General features: G+C 42.5%; 1 protein-coding gene and 1 long non-coding RNA gene across 6 annotated transcripts in view; one reads left to right on the forward strand and one right to left on the reverse strand.

Annotated features, from left to right (window-relative positions):
* ITSN1 (intersectin 1) overlaps nt 1-21,901 on the reverse strand; it is a 226,089-nt gene that overhangs the window by 140,803 nt on the left and 63,385 nt on the right. For all 5 annotated transcript variants that reach the window (XM_077818952.1, XM_077818938.1, XM_077818930.1 and 2 more), the window contains 4 exons: nt 11,120-11,280; nt 6,693-6,872; nt 5,893-5,986; nt 1,269-1,369 (listed from right to left, as the gene is read on the reverse strand). In XM_077818952.1, coding sequence (XP_077675078.1) covers nt 1,269-1,369; nt 5,893-5,986; nt 6,693-6,872; nt 11,120-11,280 — 536 coding nt within the window. The remainder of the gene's footprint in view (nt 1-1,268; nt 1,370-5,892; nt 5,987-6,692; nt 6,873-11,119; nt 11,281-21,901) is intronic.
* On the forward strand, nt 122-20,414 carry LOC144265951 (uncharacterized). Its single transcript, XR_013346392.1, has 3 exons — nt 122-359; nt 19,582-19,684; nt 20,023-20,414. It is a non-coding gene; the product is annotated as an uncharacterized LOC144265951 (long non-coding RNA).

A 21,901-nucleotide genomic window follows, 5' to 3' on the forward strand; every position in this document is an offset into this window, starting at 1 on the left:
CCTGAGTGGGTGGGGCCAGACCAAGCTTACTCCAACCCCTGGAAGGGGAGGGATGGAACAGGAAGTACAAAGGGCGGGGCCCTTAGCCCAGTCAGGGCAGCACCAGGGAGGGAGACAGACACAGGCTGCTGGCTGTTCCCTTCAGACCCTGCTGCCGAGCTAGGGAAGACCCTGGGCCAGGAGAAACCTGACCTGGAGGAAGGACTGGGGCTACCAGGACTGCCAGCTGCCGAGTACCTGGAGGAGCCAGGCAGTAACCCAGGCCAGTGTGAGCCTGACACGGAGGGGGAGCTGGAGCTGCCAGCAGCTGAATACCCTGACGAGCTGGAGGGACCAGAGGGACGCGCTCAAGAGACCTGGTAGGAAGTAGCCCAGGGGCAGAACTGCACAGTGCGGTGGGTCTATTTGGTCAGCGTGTTGCGGATGGCTCCCCGCTCACCCAGTGGCGGGAGGAGAGGGTCCCGCCATTGTCAGAGCCCTGAGCTGGAATGCAGTGGAGTTGGGTGGGCCTGCGTTCCCTTACCCCAACCAACCCGCCTAGGGTAGCAGAATCCCGACAACGCCACAGACTCTTGCCGGCACTTCCCCTGCCTGAGGGGTGCGCCACAGATTCTTGCCGGCACACCTCCCTCCGCTAATTCCCTAGTGACAGAAAGGTGTGATCAAGGCCTGCTGGTGAGGCAGTAACTCTCCACCCCCCCACAGTGGCTCAGTGGACCAACTGAAGCCTGTCACACAGGGGCATTAGATGGCTTTTGAACTCCCTTCCCCAACCCTCGCCCATTTTACTAAGAGCCTGTCTACACAGGGAAGTTAACATGCAGCAAACTAGCGTGTGAATTTACGGTACACTAGCTACTCTGCACTATCTTCCCCAAATCAACATTCTGCGCACTAAATGCGTTCTCGTGCAGGCTCTTTTAGTGCAGTCAGAATGTCCACTTGGGGAGATAGGGCAGAGTAGCTAGTGTGCCATAAATTCACACCCTAGTTTGCTGCATTCTAACTTCCCTGTGTAGACAAGCCCTAAGTAGCAACCACTCACAAATGATCATATGTTTGCTCTCAGTTGTAATCAAAGGGCGGATGGAAAACAGTAATATAGAAAATAAGCTTTTTCCCCCATTTGGAAAGTTACTCATTTCAGGATGCAAACTCTGCTTTCACTCACCTTCCATAATTCAAGCACCACATTAACAGACACATAGTTGTCAAAGATCAATCAAATGGAAGCAAAAAAATAAAGAATATAAAAATTGTTCTAATACCTGTTAAGTGTCCACTCATAGTTTTGTCATGGCTATTGAACAGCTGCCTATATTTCAGTCTTGATGACTGAGGAACAGCCCATTCTGCTACAGGAGGCACACTGGAATTAGGAGAGAGAAAAAAAATACTCATATTTCAAGCTACAGGAGGACAGATTGAAGTTCAAGGTTTACATCTGAATTTGTTCTTTCAACAATTTTTCCCAGCTCTTACTTCAAAAAGATTACATACTATTGAAGTGGTGGTTGAGAACAGTTACCCAGTTCAGCATTTTAAAAGCATGTTTCTTATCCCAAATTAGGCCAAATAATCATCCTTGTCATAGATAGCTTTGCTTTTTCAGAAAGGTAGAAAAGTAAATAGTCTCAGTGCTTTGGAAGATCCAAAATATGCAAAAATCTTTGTTCAATTGTATGGTGGGAAACTCTCCACGTAGTTGGTAGAAACAGCATCTCATCTTATGCTAACCTTAACCAGGTGTCTTTCCAGCCTAGCAACCAACCAACCGGAGGCTGATAACAGAGCTGAAAAGAAACAAACAGAGCTAACGGAAAATACAAGTATTTTTAAATAGGTCAGCTATTTGCAGAGACAGTTTCCCCATGCTAGCTGCAAATGTGTCTCAGTACTAAGAACTGGAGAGAGCAGGTATAGGAATGAAATGTTAGTTCAGTCTTCAGCTCCATTTAACCCATGGTCCTCTATTAAGTCTGCCAAAACATGCCAGGACGCTAGGACACAGTAAGAATTGGACTGAGACAATCCAATTTCTTTCACATAGGCCACTGAACAGATTGCATAGCAACTACTTTCCCTACTGAGCTGAGAAGGGCTGAAACCACTAAACTGGTAGTGACTCTTATATTCCATTCTAACATTGCCTGAGCCAGTCTGCATCCCTTATCTCCCCCCTCCCCCTTTCCTCACACTATATATTTATTTTAAATTGAAGTTGTTAAACTAGTCAGATCCTTTTAATCTTAAAGTACATCTTCTACATTTTGCACTGGAATACAAAATATTAATGTCTTAATTTAAGTGATGAAAGGTGAATTAAAAAGATTTTTAAAATATCGATCACTGAAAAGCCACCATATTTGTATGCATTTGTCCTCCCCCCGCAATCTATTCCTGTTTATTCCCAGTACTAGATAGCTGTGGTGACTGATATGGAGCTGCTATGTAATAATCTAAGAATATTAAGAGAATTTTATGAACACTGTATGTGAACTGGTCAGTGAAGTTATTGTATAACAAGTTATAAGATTTTCCTGTACTAATGCAGCTTAATAAGGGACTGTGGGAAAAACAAGCCGGAAAGCAACACAATGGATCTAGACAAGTATCCTCCAAACAAACACTGAACAGTCAAAAAGGGAAGACTGGAGGAGGTATCAGCTGTGAGAGGGTGTCAAAGGGGACAGGCTAATGCAGAGAGCAGATCTATGGAGGGAGTCTGAAGAAAAATGGACCTTTTCCTGCTCCCTGCAATGTTAAGCTTTAGAGAGGCAGCAACACGTAGCGAATAGTTTATTGTTTTAAGATCTGTTCTCTAAAACATTTTGGTTCTAAGTAAGTAATATTTTGGTAACCAGTGGGTAGATAGCCTTCTTAAAGCACGGTCACTGTTCCCAGAGGGAACGGTACTGCAGGCACTGAAGATAAGTCAGGCCTGCTGAGATAATCATGACTGATCACAAAGAACAGCAGCCCAGGGCTCAAGTCTGAGAAGGTATGTCTACGCTGCATTTTGGAGCCCATGGTGGGAAAAAGCACTACAGCACAGGTCAACAGATTCAGGCTAGAACTCTAAAAATTAGGGCTGTCAAATGATTAAAAAAATTAATCATGATTAATCGTAGCTTTAATCGCACTGTTAAACAATAGAATACCATTTTATTTAAATGTTTTTGGATGTTTTCTACATTTTCAAATATATTGATTTCAACAACAACACGGAATACAAAGTATACAGTAGTCACTATATTTTTGTTTACAAATATTTGCACCTTACAAATGTTAGATTTTTTTTAAACTGCAATAAAAAATAAATGTAAAACTTTGGAGCCTACAAGTCCACTCGGTCCTACTTCTTGTTCAGCCAATTGCTCAGACAAACAAGTTTGTTCATATTTATGGGAAATAATGCTGCCCGTTTCTTATTTACAATGTCACCTGAAAGTGAGAAGAGGCATTCACATGGCACTTTTGTAGCAGGCATTGCAAGGTATTTACATGCCCCGTTTACATGCTAAACATTGGTATGCCCCTTCATGCTTCGGTCACCATTCCAGAGGACATGCTTCCATGATTATGACTATCATTTAAAAAAAAATCCGTTAATTAAATTTGTAACTGAACTCCTTGGGGGAGAATTGTATGTCTCCTGCTCCGTGGTTTTATCTGCATTCTGCCATATATTTCGTGTTATGGCAGTCCTGGATGATGACCCAGCAGATGTTCATTTTACGAACACTTTCATTGCAGACTTGACAAAAACACAAAGATGGTACCAATATGAGATTTCTAAAGAGAGCTACAGCACTCTACCCAAGGTTTAAGAATCTGGAGTGCCTTCTAAAATCTGAGAGGGAAGAGGTGTGGAATCTGATGTCAGAAGTCTTAGAAGAGCAACACTCTGATTTGGAAAACTACAGAACCTGAACCATCAAAAAAGAAAGTCAACCTGGTGGCATCTGACTTAGATGATGAAAAATGAACGTGCATCAGTCCGCACTGCTTTGAATAGTTATCAAGCAGAACCAGTCATCAGCAGTGTGGACTTGTAGGTGCTAAAGTTTTACATTTTGTTTTTGAGTGCAGTTATGTAACAAACAAACAAACCTACATTTGTAAGTTGCACTTTCACGATAAAGAGATTGCAATATAGTACTTGTATAAAGTGAATTGGAAAATGCTATTTCTTTTATCTTCTTTTACAGTGCAAATAAATATAATATAAAGTGACCACTGTACACTTTGTATTGTGTTGTAATTGAAATCAATATATTTGAAAATATAAAAAAAATCCAAAAATATTTAAAATAAGTTTAAATTGGTATTCTATTGTTTAACGGTGTGATTAAAACTGTGATCATAATTAATTTTTTTGAATTGAGTTAACTCAAGAGATTAACTCAAAACAAATTAACTGCAATTAATTGACAGCCCTACTAAAAATGTTTTCTCATCAGAAAATGCCAATTCATCAAAACCAAAATTTTGTAGAACCATATCTGTTTAAATGATGGAATTTCTGATCAAAATGAGAGAACCCGATCACCTCAGAATAGCTAACAGCATGATGGTTAGGGCATTCTGTCTGACTCAGAGTGCAGATTTTAATCTGGGTCTCCCACATCCCAAGCGGCTGCCCTATTCGCTGGACTATAAAGTTAGTGTCACTCTGGCCCAGTGAATACTTTTTATACACAGTGGAACAGCTCCAACAGGAGATATTCAGAGATATCGATCCCTGAATAGTCTGCCCATTGTCCTATTCTCCTTCACCTCAAAACTTCAAAAGGTCTCAGGCTCATCCCAATATGTAACAGGAAAATTTTTGAAATCTCAAAGGCTTTACAGGAAAGGAAAACCATATCCCACCCAGCTCTAGAAGAGACCAGAGAGTCAGAGGTGAAGTTTGCCTTATCACTGTGATAGCTGTCTTAAGGAATATCCAGTTCTTTTATCAAAGGAGTCCTGGATTTCAGTCTCTATGGAGCTAATCACTATTACGTCACACTGGTGAAAGCGGTCCACTCCACTCCCCGTGTGGGGATTACAGCATACTGCTTCCACTGGTCCCAACAATACTCAGACAAAAAAAAGTTTGAGTTGCAAGGCATTTTTAAATCTCATTTACAGACAAGTAATAGTGACATTTAGCATCTAACACTGTGACACAAAAGAAACTTCCAAACACAATTTACCTGGAGAGCTAAGATTAAAAGCCAAACAAAATTTTAACACTTAAAAATGGTATGTGAAGCAGCAATTATTTTCTTCCCTGAAATCCACAGGGAGTTGAACAACTGTTCAGTCCTCAACACTATATTGCAACGATTAGCTTCTCTCCCCCATCAAAGTTCTCTTTAAGTCAATATTTTATGTCTCCTTGGACCAGTCTTTTAATAAATTCTTACATATAACAAAAAATATAAAACCAAAAAACTTACAAGAAAGAGTTAGTCTCTGGACTGCACTCCCACATTTTAATATTTTACTTCTGAAACTACTTCTCTATTTTCTAAGAAAAATGTAAGTGTTATCTTTCTGTAGCACAAAAGGAGTGGCCTAGTGATACGAAACGAACCAGATTAGGCTCACTTTAGGCATGTACTTTTCTGTACCCACTCAAAAGCCTCATGTTGTAATGTGACTTGAAACTTTTACAACAGTTAAAAATGCTGTATTTCACTGGTTTGTAACTAATCTAGTATTTCACATTTAATGAAGATATTCTATAAAACCTTTGAAGTAATAACTTGACAAGACTTGATTTTCTGAATTACAGAAGTGAAGTTGAATGAAGGGTGGTATTAATCTATTCGAGTCTAAGGCAGTACTGCCTGCTAGAGCATATTCCACATGTGCATGCACACACACTCCACACTAACTTACCTAGCCACATCAAATGATTGTGCCTTTTGCAGTTTAGCGTTTAACTGTGACCCAGGTCCAGATCTACTAAAGGAAGAACTCTTTGGCAATGTGGCTGTAATAGTAAGAATAATCATAAAAGTAAATTTGAAACATATCTGTACAATTCATAATGATAGACAACTAACTGCTAACCCCACAAAACAAGTATTATAATTTTAAAATCAGTTTGGGGGGTTTTTTAGGCAATGTTCCCAATACAAAAATAAATTAGTAACCTCTCCTCTGCCCCACAAAAAATACAACACACATCACCTTCATGACTTCCTGTATTTGCATGCTTAATATAAATCTGGTTGATACATTAAAAGAGCAGCTTACTTTATAAAATAAAAATTGGAATACTGCATATTCTGGTATTTTGAAAGTAATCCAAAGAACAGTATTATCTTAATGGTTACAAATAGGTAAGGAGTACCAATTTGTAGGTATCAATTCTGGATGATGGGCAAGCTAATTTAATTGTACTTTTACTAGAGTGCCAACATTTTGTTCATGGTTATTGTTGGATTGTGTATAGAAATATCTGAAAAAATCTAAGTAGTTTTAAAATATAATAAACCTAGATTTCTTCTACTGAAGGTTTAAGGTTTTTTTTAATCCTATTTGAATTGACCCAATTTAAGTGTATTCCCTAAATAAAGCAATTCTTTAAAATAATAACAGTTACTAATACCATATTCTCTCTTTTTGGATACAAAGAAAATTGCTCAACAATTTAACAGAAAAAAGTAAATACATAGTGTCAGTATGCAGCATACCAGGATGAGCAAAAGCAGGCAGAGGTTGTATAACAGCAGGAGCTCCATTAGCCAGGGGAGGCACTGCTGCTTTAGGAACAGAAGATACTAAAGGTGGAGACATTCCTACTACTGGAATGGACGCCATCGGTACTGGGGCTACAGCTGTAAGAGATGGCATGCTGACAATGCCCCCAATACCTGCACACAAGAAAAAGTAGACATTTTTCCAATTTAGAACCATTTGTATCAGAAAATAATTTAAGGAGTTTGCAGACTGCAGAGTTATACAGCAGTAAACCTAGAATTAGACAGCAGGTTGAAGTGAGGATAAAGACTCTGAAAAACTCCAGGGTTACCAAGCTCTTAGTTAGTAAAGGCAACAAGAACATAATATTTTATAGTGTACGTATATTACAGGATTATGTGACTGCAATGCTAACCAAAGAAATATAAGAGTTTGCTTTAGAAAATTTGTGGCATATTAGAGACTAACAAATTTATCTGAGCGTAAGCTTTCGTGAGCTACCCCTCACTTCGTCAGATGCATGCAGTGGAAAATACAGTGGGGAGATTTTATACACACAGAAAACACAAAACAATGGGTGTTACCATACACACTATCTCGGGGCCTCTCCTTCTGCCCCTCCACCCCCACGAACATGATACAGTTCTGTGGTGACCTAGAATCCTATTTTCGACATCTCCGACTCAAGGAATATTTCCAACACACCTCTGAACAACATACTAACCCACAGAGACCTCCCTACCAACACTACAAAAAGAAGGATTCTGAGTGGACTCCTCCTGAAGGTCGAGACAGCAGACTGGACTTCTACATAGAGTGCTTCCGCTGACATGCACAGGCTGAAATTGTGGAAAAGCAGCATCACTTGCCCCATAACCTCAGCCATGCAGAACACAATGCTATCCACAGCCTCAGAAACAACTCTGACCTCATAATCAAAAAGGCTGACAAAGGAGGTGCTGTCGTCATCATGAATAGGTCGGAATATGAACAAAAGGCTGCTAGGCAGCTCTCCAACACCACATCTACAAGCTATTACCCTCTGATCCCACTGAAGGTTACCAAATGAAACTACACCATCTGCTCAAGAAACTCCCTGAAAAAGCACAAGAACAAATCTGCACAGACACACCCCTAGAACTCCAAACATCCATAATCCATAAAGATCCATAAACCTGGAAATCCTGGACGCCCCATCATCTCAGGCATTGGCACCCTGACAGCAGGATTGTCCGGCTATGTAGACTCCCTCCTCAGGCCCTACGCTACCAGCATTCCTAGCTATCTTGGAGACACCACTGACTTCCGGAGGAAACTACAATCCATCGGTGATCTTCCTGATAACACCATCCTGACCACTATGGATGTAGAAGCCCTCTACACCAACATTCCACACAAAGATGGACTACAAGTCGTCAGGAACAGTATCCCCGATAATGTCATGACAAACCTGGAGGCTGAACTTTGTGACTTTGTCCTCACCCATAACTATTTCTCATTTGGGGACAATGTATACCTTCAAACCAGCGGCACTGCTATGGGTACCCGCATGGCCCCACAGTATCCCAACATTTTTATGGCTGACTTAGAATAACACTTCCTCAGCTCTCATCCCCTAACGCCCCTACTCGCACTATATTGATGAGATCTTCATCATCTGGACCCATGGAAAAGAAGCCCTTGAGGAATTCCACCATGATTTCAACAAATTTCCATCCCACCATCAACCTCAGCCTGGACCAATCCACACAAGAGATCCACTTCCTGGACACTACGGTGTTAATAAGCGATGGTCACATAACCACCACCCTATACCGGAAACCTACTGACCGCTATATTTACCTACATGCCTCCAGCTTTCATCCAGACCAAATCACACGATCCATTTTCTACAGCCAAGCTCTACGATACAACCGCATTTGCTGCAACCCCTCAGACAGAGACAAACAACTACAAGATCTCTATCAAGCATTCTTACAACTACAATACCCACCTGCGGAAGTGAAGAAACAGATTGATAGAGCCAGAAGAGTACCCAGAAGTCACCTACTACAGGACAGGCCCAACAAAGAAAATAACAGAACGCCACCAGCCGTCACCTTCAGCCCCCAACTAAAACCTCTCCAGCACATCATCCAGAATCTACAACCTATCCTGAAGGACGACCTATCACTCTCACAGATCTTGGGAGACAGGCCAGTCCTTGCTTACAGACAGCCCCCCCAATCTGAAGCAAATGCTCACCAGCAACCACACACCACACAACAGAACCACTAACCCAGGAACCTATCCTTGCAACAAAGCCTGTTGCCAACTGTGCCCACATATCTATTCAGGGGACACCATCATAGGGCCTAATCACATCAGCCACACTATCAGAGGCTCGTTCACCTGCACATCTACCAGTGTGATATGCCATCATGTACCAGCAATGCCCCTCTGCCATGTACATTGGCCAAACCGGACAGTCTCTACGTAAAAGAATAAATGGACACAAATCAGACGTCAAGAACTATAACATTCAAAAACCAGTCGGAGAACACTTCAATCTCTCTGGTTACTCAATTACAGACCTAAAAGTGGCCATTCTTCAACAAAAAAAGACTCCAACTTCAAAAACAGACTCCAACGAGAGACTGCTGAATTGGAATTAATTTGCAAACTGGACATCATTACATTAGGCTTGAATAAAGACTGGGAGTGGATGTGTCATTACACAAAGTAAAACTATTTCCCCATGATTATTTCCACCCCTCCCCCCACTGTTCCTCACACGTTCTTGTCAACTGCTGGAAATGGCCCATCTTGATTATCACTACAAAAGGTTTTTTCCCTCTCCTGCTGGTAATAGCTCACCTTACCTGATCACTCTGGTTACAGTGTGTATGGTAACATCCACTGTTTCATGTTCTCTGTGTATATAAAATCTCCCCACTGTATTTTCCACTGCATGCATCCGATGAAGTGAGCTGTAGCTCACGAAAGCTCATGCTTAAAGAAATGTATTAGTCTCTAAGGTGCCACAAGTCCTCCCTGTTCTTTTTGCGGATACAGACTAACACGGCTGCTCCTCTGAAACCTGCCTTTAGAAAATTGTTCACTGTGTGCTAGCTCAAGAGCAACACTGTCAAACACTAGTGGGTAGAGAACTGAACATCTACATTTAGCCACCGTCCAAAAAGAATGAGTTTCAGAACTGCTCACAGCCTACCGGCAAAACGAGGCAGTGCAAAGCTAATAGGGTAAAGCACAGCGAGAAGGTATTTTAGGTGTGAGCACAGCTGCACAGGCGACAAGTGGCGGTCAAGGAGATTCAGCGATTCGGCCGGGGGGAGAGGTGAGGCTGCATGCACACAGCTGGGAGCGTGTCTACAGCGGGCTAGGAAAAGAGAACCTGATTATTCGCTGGGTTTCTTGCTTCATAATTTAATTTCAATCTTTTATGCTTTTTCTTCCTTAAGTCCAATATTTGTTCTTTTGAACTTCGCTCAAGCATTAGGGCCCCAGATAAAGTTCTATAAACCAAACGGCAAAAGTTTGGGGGAAGGGAGGGGGGAGAAACATAACTAATTAGCAGATATGCAGGTTTTAAAAGGTGAGAGTTTTGGTGCAACACTTACCAAATACATTATTTATTTAATTCACTCTTTATGGTGATCACAATTACCAGGCATCTAAATACCAGGAGACGTTGCAAACTAAAGGTTACATGTAAAGTGGCTCTCAACACCAGAATGCAGAAGAAACTCAACATGTTAAGCATTAGGACCCAGGTTTTTACCCACCCATTTATTTTATGCCATCTATTTCAATCCTGTGTTACCCAATCCTTTCTTTGGAGTCATGACCACTTCAGCAATGCCAGTTACAAGTTCCAAGAGCAGCCGTAGCCACTCTGGCTACTACTATTAATGCCTCTCTTTGCATAGGCAAAGAGGTGTGGACTGCTCCACACTATTTTGGTTAAATTAAATCGAGATCGCTGATTGTAACTGTGGCAGAGGTGTTAGAGCTGGAACCCATTAACGAAGACCTAAGGAAACTGCCAGCAAGGTGGTCTCACTGAAGGCCCCCAACTTCGGAATTCACTCCCTCCCCTTGGTCTGAAACAGCCCAGCTCTGTTGATCTTCACAGCATGGTGCAGGGCTCATCTGCTTTTCCTAATATTTGGTGATGGTGAGAGTACAGAGGGAGCAGAGCAGGGTCTGCAATGGAGTAGGAAACTGACTTGTTATTGATTATGCCTGGATGCTAAGGAGCCAGGCTCATTAGGCTGTTTTAAAACTATATATCGTTTTGATTTTAAGTAGTACCTTTTTCAATTTTAGAAAATTGAAATAAATCAAAATATAAACCCCCCAAACAAAACTTTTATAGAGGTTATCATACCACAGAACTAGAAACAAATTTTGCTCTTACCAAACCCTGGTGCACCAGGAACAGCAATAGGAGGCTGCTTCATGGCAGAAGGGAGTACAGAGGGGAGCTGATAACCTTGTAGTTTTAGTTTGATAAGTTTCATAGCAATAGAAAATTCCATCTGGTCCATCCTCCCATCATTGTTCATGTCAGCCAGTGCCCTACAAATAAGCAGGATTTACAATTGTTTTTAAATTATGACCTTGTGAAGTCTCCCACAAACAAAGAAAAAACCCACATATACCAAGAAACTCAAGAATCATCTGATTCCCATTTAAAGAGGAATTCTGCAGAGCAGAACCAGGGTTACTAAGCCACCATTTAAAGAACAAACTGAAAACGTCTCTATTTCTTCCTTTGAATGATAAAATTGTGATTTTCTAAGTTATGTTTTACTCCATAAAGGAACTATAGTACAGTAAGCTGAAAGAAAGGATTAGTGTAATTCTATAGAAACTTTGCTAAATTGCACAAATTAAAGTGACATGGTACTGCACACAGCACCACAGGGATCCAAATGACTCAGTCAACAAATTTGTACTTCAGCTAGTCCTATAATAAATTGCTCTTTAAATTCATGCTCTGTACTAAACACCATTATAGCTGAGTATACAAATGAGTTTTTCAGTTAAACAATAGCATTCAAGTATAAAACATTGGGGCCAGTTTTTGAATAGGCTTTCATGTAGAGTAGTCTCTGACTTTACAGTACATCAAATGAAGAAACAAAAAGTGGACTGTTTAAGAAAACAGTGCACAGCAGGGGGTGGGGAGGGCAGGAGGGGATGAAGAGGGACAACACTAGCTCCTGCAACTGGGAACCAAAACAAAACAAGTAAATGCATGTTAATGATTTAAGCAATTATAAATTAAGAGTTATACTATGTTGCTTTCCTTAGAGAGAATAAAAGTTATTCTAACTCCAGTACAAACATTTTAGGATTATTTCAAACTAAAAATAAAACATATATATTTTGATCATAGGCCATGGACATGGCAACACAATACTGTGATCAGATGCCCAGCTCGGAGGCTAGACAGTCAAACTCTGAGTTTATTTCCAATTAAATCAGCAGCAAGAAAAGCATTTATGTAAGTAAATTAAGGGTCATCAAAAGCACCTTCCTGGATTGGCAATAATTAATGAAGTTCAATAACTGAGCAGGTAAACACTGTGCCCACATGACTAGAGGCAAAGCTGAGAAAATTTGTAAGACAGGAGCTGAAGCCAATTTATTGCTATATCAGTGTCATCAGTGTACTCTCAAAGCATCTTGGACATCGTTGAGATGACAAGCAATATTTTGCCAAGCACAGGGAAACTCCCAGCCCTCCATAATGCTATGGGCCAGATTTTCAGCAAGTGCAAATCAGCCTAGCTCCATTGTCTTCCATGTAACCTGGCTCTGCAAATGATAAATCCACCCCAAAACTGACTTTTTCGGGGCACCAAAACTATTTGTGAATTCAGGTCAAATCTGGCAAGTAATTTCTGCTGAAAACCTTTTCTGAAAACAAAAAATTTAAAGATGTCAACTGACATTCAAAACATTTCATTTGACTTGAACAAAATTTTCTGTTTTTCATTACAATGAGAAAAAACAAACTACCTAATTCAGTTTTGGTACAAAACTAACCAAGCTTTTTTTTCCTGTTTGGCTAGGAAAAATGCTGATTGACACCAGTCAAAAATCTGGCACTACAAACTTACAGAGAGGAATGAGAAAGCCATCTCTGTATGCTAAGGGCTCCGGAATTTACAGTTAGAAACTGGAGCACTGCTTGAATGTGGCCCAGCTAGTACGCATACTTCTAGTGGAAGAGAATTCCAGAGGCAAGAGCACTTGCTAGAGAGACTGGCCCCCTGATGCCTTTATCTCTCACTCCTCACCCAGGGAAGTTCACTCAACTATTCCAGATGAATGTTGCCTGCTGTTCAGCAGCTGGATGTAAGATCTGCCTAACTCTCTGGGACTCTAATCAGCCTGGTTAACCAGCTGAGATTTCTAAAGACTAATCAGTAGTATCCTCAGAACTGAGTATGTATGTTTCGGTCATTACTTATAAAGTTGCTAGTATGATATAGCTTCAGCTGTTAGTTATAAAGGCTCTGTTGTGGCAGTGATATGGCAGCTAAGTAAGTAGTTCCCAACAGCCAGAATGAAGAGATGAGATGAGCAAAACCAACCAGGACTAACGGAGGAAATATGCTTTTTTTGAGAGGGTAAGCTATAGCTCATCTCGTCCTCCTCCTCCCACAACCTCACCATGATGAGGGCCTCCCTGAAACAACAGTTACTTAACTGCCAGAAATTGAGATAAGAAATCAGTATCTCCTGCTGTATGAGCAAAGGGCTTGTCTACACCCACCCTGAGCGCAGCAAGTTTCAGCACTGTAAAATGCCAGCGTAGACAGTACACCAGCACTGGGCTCCCAGCACTGATAGCTACGCCCCTCGTGGAGGTGGTTTTTTTTAGAGCGCTGGGAGACCTCTCTCCTGGCGCTCTGCCATGACTACACAAGTCACGTTAAAGCGATGCCGCTGCCAGTGTAAAGTAGCCCAAAGATCGTTAAAATACAAGATACTTATAATCAGACTGAGAATGTTAGAGGTTTGAGGGAACCTTATTGTAGGCAAGAGAACCTCCCCCCCCCCGACAGGTTGTAGGCAAGAGGACAGGAACTTTGTAGATTATAACGAAGATGGGGTTTTTGCTAGAAGGAACAGAACTGCTCCTGGAAAAAGTTAAAAAGCAAAGTAAACTTGCTACATAGCCTAATTCGTTAGGGCTGTCCATTTCTGCCAGCTACCAAGTTCAAATGTCTCCTATAGTCCTATATATTGGTGTGTAAACCAAGAGTTTGATTAACTTCCCTGAAGTCTTTTTGTCCTTTGCTACTCTACTGGGAATACAAATATATTTGTCACAAGCAACCAGACATATGCTGTACAGAATATTTTAAAAACAAACAAACAAAAAAACTATATGATGAACCAGATAGGAAGAACTCAAAACAGTAAGAGTTGAGACACTAATCAACTGAAGAGTTCAAATAGCAAAAAGAAAAGGAGTACTTGTGGCACCTTAGAGACTAACCAATTTATTTGAGCATAAGCTTTCGTGAGCTACAGCTCACTTCATCGGCTGCATACTGTGGAAAATACAGAAGATGTTTGTTTTTATACACACAAATCATGAAAAAATGGGTGTTTACCACTACAAAAGGTTTTCTCTTCCCCCACCTCACTCTCCTGCTGGTAATAGCTTATGTAAAGTGATCACTCTCCTTACAATGTGTATGATAATCAGGGTGGGCCTTTTCCAGCACAAATCCAGGTTCTCTCTCCCCCCACCCCCAACACCCCAACGGTATTTTCTACAGTATGCATCCGATGAAGTGAGCTGTAGCTCACGAAAGCTTATGCTCAAATAAATTGGTTAGTCTCTAAGGTGCCACAAGTACTCCTTTTCTTTTTGCGAATACAGACTAACGCGGCTGTTACTCTGAAACCTGTCATTATGCAAGGCCCTGCATTTAGCTGTATGGAGTGGAAATCTATAACTGCATGAAAAAACTTGTACAGATACAGACAGACATCATCTTCCTTTCCAAATGCAAACAGATGTGCATCGTACCAAAAGGACTGAAGGTAAAAAATCCATTACAATCTACATACCACACAGACTATGCTGACAGCTTGTGCCACACGCTCTCAAAGAAACTGCGGAACCACCTGATCAACATCCTCTACAGCAAACAGGGAAAGATAAAGAATGAGCTCTCAAAAATGGATACTCATAAAAAACAACCTTCCACACAAACTTCCCTGTGGCTGGACTTTACTAAAACTAGACAAGCCATTTACAACACACACTTTGCTTCTCTACAAAAGAAAAAGGACACTAAACTTTCTAAACTACTACATGCCACAAGGGGCCACAGCAATGGTTCCCTCAACCCACCCAGCAATATTGTTAACCTATCTAACTATACTCTTAGCCCAGCAGAAGCAGCTGTCCTATCTCTGGGCCCCTCCTTCTGCCCCTCCACCCCCACGAACATGATACAGTTCTGTGGTGACCTAGAATCCTATTTTCGACATCTCCGACTCAAGGAATATTTCCAACACACCTCTGAACAACATACTAATCCACAGAGACCTCCCTACCAACACTACAAAAAGAAGGATTCTGAGTGGACTCCTCCTGAAGGTCGAGACAGCAGACTGGACTTCTACATAGTGTGCTTCTGCAGACATGCACGAGCTGAATTTGTGGAAAAGCAGCATCACTTGCCCCATAACCTCAGCCATGCAGAACACAATGCCATCCACAGCCTCAGAAACAACTCTGACATCATAATCAAAAAGGCTGACAAAGGAGGTGCTGTTGTCATCATGAATAGGTCAGAATATGAACAAGAGGCTGCTCGGCAACTCTCCAACACCACTTTCTACAAGCCATTACCCTCTGATCCCACTGAGAGTTACCAAAAGAAACTACAGCATTTGCTCAAGAAACTCTGAAAAAGCACAACAACAAATCCGCACAGACACACCCCCGGAACCCCGACCTGGGATATTCTATCTACTAACCAAGATCCATAAAACTGGAAATCCTGGGTGCCCCATCATCTCAGGCATTGGCATCCTGACAGCAGGATTGTCTGGCTATGTAGACTCCCTCCTCAGGCCTGACGCTACCAGCACTCCCAGCTACCTTCGAGACACCACTGACTTCCTGAGGAAACTACAGTCCATCAGTGATCTTCCTGATAACACCATCCTGACCACTATGGATGTAGAAGCCCTCTACACCAACATTCCACACAAAGATGGACTACAAGCCATCAAGAACACTATCCCCGATAATGTCACTGCTAACCTGGTGGCTGAACTTTGTGACTTTGTCCTTACCCATAACTATTTTACATTTGGGGACAATGTATATCTTCAAATCTGCGGCACTGCTATGGGTACCCGCATGGCTCCACAGTATCCCAACATTTTTATGGCTGAGTTAGAACACTTCCTCAGCTCTCGTCCCCTAATGCCCCTACTCTACTTGCGCTATATTGATGACATCATCATCATCATCTGGACCCATGGAACAGAAGCTCTTGAGGAATTCCACCATGATTTCAACAATTTCCATCCCACCATCAAACTCAGCCTGGACCAGTCCACACAAGAGATCCACTTCCTGGACACTACAGTGCTAATAAACAATGGTCACATAAACACCACCCTATACCGGAAACCTACTGACCGCTATTCCTACCTAGAGGCCTCCAGATTTCACCCTGACCACACCACACGATCCATTGTCTACAGCCAAGCTCTGCGATACAACCGCATTTGCTCCAACCCCTCAGACAGAGACATACACCTACAAGATCTCTATCAAGCATTCTTACAACTACAATACCCACCTGCGGAAGTGAAGAAACAGATTGATAGAGCCAGAAGAGTTCCCAGAAGTCACCTACTACAGGACAGGCCTAACAAAGAAAATAACAGAACGCCACTAGCCGTCACCTTCAGCCCCCAACTAAAACCCCTCCAACGCATTATCAAGGATCTACAACCTATCCTGAAGGATGACCCAACACTCTCACAAATCTTGGAGACAGGCCAGTCCTTGCCTACAGACAGCCCCCCAACCTGAAGTGAATACTCACCAGCAACCACATACCAAACAGAACCACTAACCCAGGAACCTATCCTTGCAACAAAGCCCGTTGCCAACTGTGCCCACATATCTATTCAGGGGACACCATCAAAGGGCCTAATAACATCAGCCACACTATCAGAGGCTCGTTCACCTGCACATCTACCAATGTGATATATGCCATGTGCCAGCAATGCCCCTCTGCCATGTACCTTGGTCAAACTGGACAGTCTCTACGTAAAAGAATAAATGGACACAAATCAGACGTCAAGAATTATAACATTCATAAACCAGTCGGAGAACACTTCAATCTCTCTGGTCATGCAATTACAGACATGAAAGTTGCGATATTACAACAGAAAAACTTCAAATCCAGACTCCAGCGAGAGACTGCTGAATTGGAATTCATTTGCAAATTGGATACAATTAACTTAGGTTACCTTGTATAATGACTTAGCCACTCCCAGTCTCTATTCAAGCCTATTTCCCCATGTTTTTTCCTACCCCCCCCCGACGTTCTTGTTAAACCCTGGATTTGTGCTGGAAATGGCCCACCTTGATTATCACACACATTGTAAGGAGAAAGAAAAGGAGTACTTGTGGCACCTTAGAGACTAACCAATTTATTTGAGCATGAGCTTTCGTGAGCTACAGCTCACTTCATCGGATGCATACCGTGGAAACTGCAGCAGACTTTATATACACACAGAGAACATGAAACAATACCTCCTCCCACCCCACTGTCCTGCTGGTAATAGCTTATCTAAAGTGATCATCAAGTTGGGCTATTTCCAGCACAAATCCAGGTTTTCTCACCCTCCACCCCCCCACACACAAACTCACTCTCCTGCTGGTAATAGCTCATCCAAAGTGACCACTCTCCCTACAGTGTGCATGATAATCAAGGTGGGCCATTTCCAGCACAAATCCAGGTTCTCTCACCCCCCCCCCCCCCCCCCATACACACACACACAAACTCACTCTCCTGCTGGCAACAGCTCATCCAAACTGACCACTCTCCAAGTTTAAATCCAAGTTTAACCAGAACGTCGGGGGGGGGGGTAGGAAAAAACAAGGGGAAATAGGCTACTTTGCATAATGACTTAGCCACTCCCAGTCTTTATTTAAGCCTAAATTAATAGTATCCAATTTGCAAATGAATTCCAATTCAGCAGTTTCTCGCTGGAGTCTGGATTTGAAGTTTTTTTGTTTTAAGATAGCGACCTTCATGTCTGTGATTGCGTGACCAGAGAGATTGAAGTGTTCTCCGACTGGTTTATGAAAGTTATAATTCTTGACATCTGATTTGTAAAAAAAAAAAACAAAAAAAACCACACACTTGTTTTTTCCTCCCCCCCCCGACGTTCTGGTTAAACTTGGATTTAAACTTGGAGAGTGGTCAGTTTGGATGAGCTATTGCCAGCAGGAGAGTGAGTTGTGTGTGTGTGTGTGTGTGTGTGTGTGTGTGTGTGTCTCCCCGGGAAAAAAAAAAAAGGGGGGGGGGGGGTGAGAGAACCTGGATTTGTTCAGGAAATGGCCCAACTTGATTATCATGCACATTGTGTAGAGAGTTGTCACTTTGGATGGGCTATTACCAGCAGGAGAGTGAGTTTGTGTGTGGGGGGGGGGTGGAGGGTGAGAAAACCTGGATTTGTGCTGGAAATAGCCCAACTTGATGATCACTTTAGATAAGCTATTACCAGCAGGACAGTGGGGCGGGAGGAGGTATTGTTTCATGTTCTCTGTGTGTATATAAAGTCTGCTGCAGTTTCCACGGTATGCATCCGATGAAGTGAGCTGTAGCTCACGAAAGCTCATGCTCAAATAAATTGGTTAGTCTCTAAGGTGCCACAAGAACTCCTTTTCTTTTTGCGAATACAGACTAACACGGCTGTTACTCTGAAACCTGTCATTGTAAGGAGAGTGATCACTTTAGAAAAGCTATTACCAACAGGAGAGTGGGAGGAGAGTGTTGGGGGGGGAGAAAACCTGGATTTGTGCTGGAAATGGCCCACCTTGATTATCATACGCATTGTAAGGAGAGTGATCACTTTACATAGAATCACATAATATCAGGGTTGGAAGGGACCTCCGGAGGTCATCTAGTCCAACCCCCTGCTCAAGGCGGGACCAATCCCCAATTAAATCATCCCAGCCAGGGCTTTGTCAAGCCTGACCTTTAAAAACCTCTAAAGAAGGAGATTCTACCACCTCCCTAGGTAACGCATTCCAGTGTTTCACCACCCTCCTAGTGAAAAAGTTTTTCCTAATATCCAACCTAAACCTCCCCCACTGCAACTTGAGACCATTACTCCTTGTCCTGTCCTCTTCTACCACTGAGAATAGTCTAGAACCATCCTCTCTGGAATCACCTCTCAGGTAGTTGAAAGCAGCTATCAAATCCCCCCTCATTCTTCTCTTCTGCAGGCTAAACAATCCCAGTTCCCTCAGCCTCTCCTCATAAGTCATGTGTTCCAGACCCCTAATCATTTTTGTTGCCCTTCGCTGGACTCTCTCCAATTTTTCCACATCCTTCTTGTAGTGTGGGGCCCAAAACTGGACACAGTACTCCAGATGAGGCCTCACCAATGTCGAATAGAGGGGGACGACCACGTCCCTCGATCTGCTCGCTATGCCCCTACTTATACATCCCAAAATGCCATTGGCCTTCTTGGCAACAAGGGCACACTGCTGACTCATATCCAGCTTCTTGTCCACTGTCACCCCTATGTCCTTTTCCGCAGAACTTCCGCAGAAGGTAACTAACCGCTTTCATGTTCTCTCCACAGGTACCATTGCAGAGAGTGGACTAGAGCTTCGCGAACCAGCTGAGCGGCGGCTGAGCAGTGGGGAACAGCAGAGCAGCACACAGCAGGAGTTTGCCTGGGATTGGTGAGTATCCGAGTGTGTGTTTGCTGGGAGGGCAGTGTGAGAGCCTGAGTGAGTGCCTGATTGGCTGGTAGCCTGCAGGGGGCGGGCACTGGGGCTGTCTGTTTTAGGGAAGCCTGGCTGTTTAAAAATAGCCAGAGCTTCCCGAACCAGCTGAGTGGCGGCGGAGCAGCGGGGAACAGCAGAGCAGCACACAACAGGAGTTCGCCTGGAGTGAGCCCAGTGAGGCTTACATCTTGCCAACTTCTCTGAGGAAGCTCACAGTAGGAAGGTGATATGGAAGGGGGGATTCAGCTGTTGTGACCTGCACTGGATGTGCCATGTTTGTCTTTCTTCCACAGGACAGAAGCAACTTTGTCTGTACAAAGTGCAAGCTGGTCTCCATATTGGAAGAGAAGATTGAAGGTCTGGAGCAACAGATAACGACCCTGCGTTGCATACGAGAAACTGAGGATTTTCTGGACAAAAGTCAGGATATGCTTCTACGGGCACAAAGCTCTAAAGATTTAGAGCAGGTTGCACAGCGGAGCCAAGAGGCCAGTGAAGAAGCTTGGCAACATGTGACCTCCAGAAGAAGAAGGGGGAATGTCCGGGTTCCAGCAACACGGACAGGTAACTAACCGCTTTCATCTTCTCTCCACAGGTACCATTGCGGAGAGTGGACCAGATGAGCGGCGAAGCTATTACCAGCAGGAGAGTGAGGTGGGGGGAGAGAGAACCTTTTGTAGTGGTAAACACCCATTTTTTCATGATTTGTGTGTATAAAAACAAACATCTTCTGTATTTTCCACAGTATGCATCCGATGAAGTGAGCTGTAGCTCACAAAAGCTTATGCTCAAATAAATTGGTTAGTCTTTAAGGTGCCACAAGTACTCCTTTTCTTTTTGCGAATACAGACTAACACGGCTGTTACTCTGAAACCTTTCAAATAGCGAATTACTTTTAGACTTCAGCCTTGTGCATATTACCCCACAACTGCTGTACTGAACTAAAATATCACTCCTTTGTTGAAGAAATGCATAGTTTAAGTTTCGACAAGAAGATCAGAGTGGACATTTCCCAGTGGCTGGAGAGGATACCACCAAGAGAGATGCTATTATACAACATGTTGAATTCTCTTGCTGTCCCCAGTATCATCCAGCTCTTGTAATGGAAGACCCAGTTTGTTAGACGTCTCTCACCAATGTGCTTATTTACTTTTTCAGACTGACATAGCTCAACCAATGCACCTTGATCCTGACCTATAGCAGTCATGTTCAACTCCTAAGATGCTTGATTAGAAAGAAAATCAAAATTATACCAAGTTACATAGTGACTTTGAAATGTTCACAGACACTAAGGTTGAGGTCAAAGGCATCTGATCTGTCAGAATTTCTACCCAGGAATCCAGAGATTTAAAGGCTATAACTTGCCCTCCAGTGCTTTTGCATTTGAGTGAAAGGAAGACATGAATACCGTAGGTGTAGTAACTTACTTATAAATTGCTAAGTATTAAAGATGATGGAATGCAGTAACAAATATTTAAGTTAAGTTTACAAAATTACAAAGTTTACAAAAAGAACACCAGACCTTTTGAAGGCAAATAAAAAGGCCACTCAGTCTACAAGAATACTCAAAGGAAAAGCATGTTTATTCTGATTAAAGTTTTCTTCAGGGTTTAGTCATCCTTTATTCAGACCCCAAGTTGTAACTGGTGCGGGGGGGGGGGCGGGGGTTAGTATATGTGGTCTCAGGTGGTTGACCATAAATATCAATCAGAGAAAGACTGCCTGAAGAAAGCTACTCTGACAGATTTCTTTGATCACACTCTGAGCAACTGGTGTTTTCCCCACTAAACATCTCTCTCAGTTTTCATATGTAGAAGTCAGTTCTGCTGAGTCCATCCAATTGGCACTGTCAGATCAGGCAATTAAGTGATTTCTGATGCTGGGATATAGTGGTACAATAGCTGTGGGGGGGGGGGGAGAGATATTTAAGCAAATGCCTTTGTAACAGTGCTTATTTGTTCTGCCCAGAAGGCTTCTACAACTACATAATCAACTTTTATTTACAAACTACTCCAGGAGGTTTTCGGCTATTAAAAGTAGGAAGAGCTCCTCAATCTGCCACACACCTGACCATGAGAATACTATTAAGTATCATCACATTGTATGTGACTGGTTCATTCAGACATTACATGATAATGATCTCCTTTGAAAGCACTTTGAGATCTACTAATG

The sequence above is a fragment of the Eretmochelys imbricata genome, chromosome 1 (genome assembly GCF_965152235.1).
Source record: "Eretmochelys imbricata isolate rEreImb1 chromosome 1, rEreImb1.hap1, whole genome shotgun sequence".
Classification (NCBI taxonomy): Eukaryota; Metazoa; Chordata; order Testudines; family Cheloniidae; genus Eretmochelys; species Eretmochelys imbricata.